Source organism: Corapipo altera, unplaced genomic scaffold (assembly GCF_003945725.1).
Source record: "Corapipo altera isolate COAL_440 unplaced genomic scaffold, ASM394572v1 48352, whole genome shotgun sequence".
Classification (NCBI taxonomy): Eukaryota; Metazoa; Chordata; class Aves; order Passeriformes; family Pipridae; genus Corapipo; species Corapipo altera.
In genome coordinates, this window is record NW_020889953.1 from 1 (window position 1) to 1,062 (window position 1,062).

At 62.1% G+C, this 1,062-nt stretch overlaps 1 protein-coding gene across 1 annotated transcript; it reads right to left on the bottom strand.

The window, feature by feature from the left end:
- Positions 1-6: 6 nt before the first annotated feature.
- On the bottom strand, positions 7-836 carry LOC113942323 (gastrula zinc finger protein XlCGF49.1-like; the record flags this gene model as incomplete). Its single annotated transcript, XM_027633458.1, has 1 exon — positions 7-836. A coding segment is annotated over exon 1 (830 nt), but the record flags the coding sequence as incomplete, so codon positions are not given.
- Between the last annotated feature and the right edge of the window lie 226 nt (positions 837-1,062).

Below are 1,062 nucleotides of genomic sequence, written 5' to 3' on the forward strand. Positions count from 1 at the left end.
GTATACGGCCGTTCCCCGGTGTGGATGCGATGGTGTAGGAACATTTCATACCACTGCCTGAAGCTCTTCCCACATTCCCCACACTTGTAGGGCTTCTCCACAGTGTGGATGCGATGGTGACTGACGAGGGTGGACCTCTGCCTGAAGCTCTTCCCACATTCCCCACACTTGTAGGGCTTCTGCCCAGTGTGGATGTGCTGATGCTTGACGAGGGTGGACCTCTGCCTGAAGCTCTTCCCACATTCCCCACACTTGTAGGGCTTCTGCCCAGTGTGGATGTGCTGGTGCTTGACAAGGGTGGACCTCTGGTTGAAGCTCTTCCCACATTCCCCACACTTGTAGGGCCGTTCCCCAGTGTGGATGTGCTGGTGTTGGATCAGGTGGGACCTGCAGTGGAAGCTCTTCCCACATTCCCCACACGTGTAGGGACGTGCCCCAGTGTGGATGTGCAGGTGGGTGAGGAGGTCAGAGCTCTTCCTGAAGCTCTTCCAACATTCCAAGCACCTGAAGGGCTTCTCCCTGCTGGGAGGCTGCTCAGGGACCACCAGGTCAGAGCTCCGCCTCAAGCTCCGGCCGCCTTCCCGGCACAGGCTGGGTCTTTCCTCCTCAGAGCACCCTGGGATGGCTTTGGAGCCCCTCCTGCGGGGGGATCTCCGGCCCTTTTCCTCCCCGCTGCCTTCCTGCGCCGGGGAGCCCTTCAAAACGGCCTCTCCCACCAGGCTCTCAAGGGGGGATTTGTCCTCCGGGCTCTCCGGCCTCAGCTCGGGGCCTGGGGCAGGAAGCAAGAAGGACAGGGAGGGGATTTGCCTCCGGCCCACAGGGAAGGCCAAGGACATCCCCCCAACTCCGGCCCCGGCAGGACGGCGGCGGCAGCGGGGTTGTCCTGCAGCCGGGGCCATGCTCGGCTGACAGAGCCAGCACAACACCCGCCCAAAGGGCCACTGACTTCCTCCTCACCTGCCTGGGGGGCCCAAGGCATCTTCCTCTTCCTCGCAGCCTCCTCCTCCATCCGCCCAAGCTTTGGGAAGGACAAATCCTGATGGGGGAAAACAAGGGCTGAGC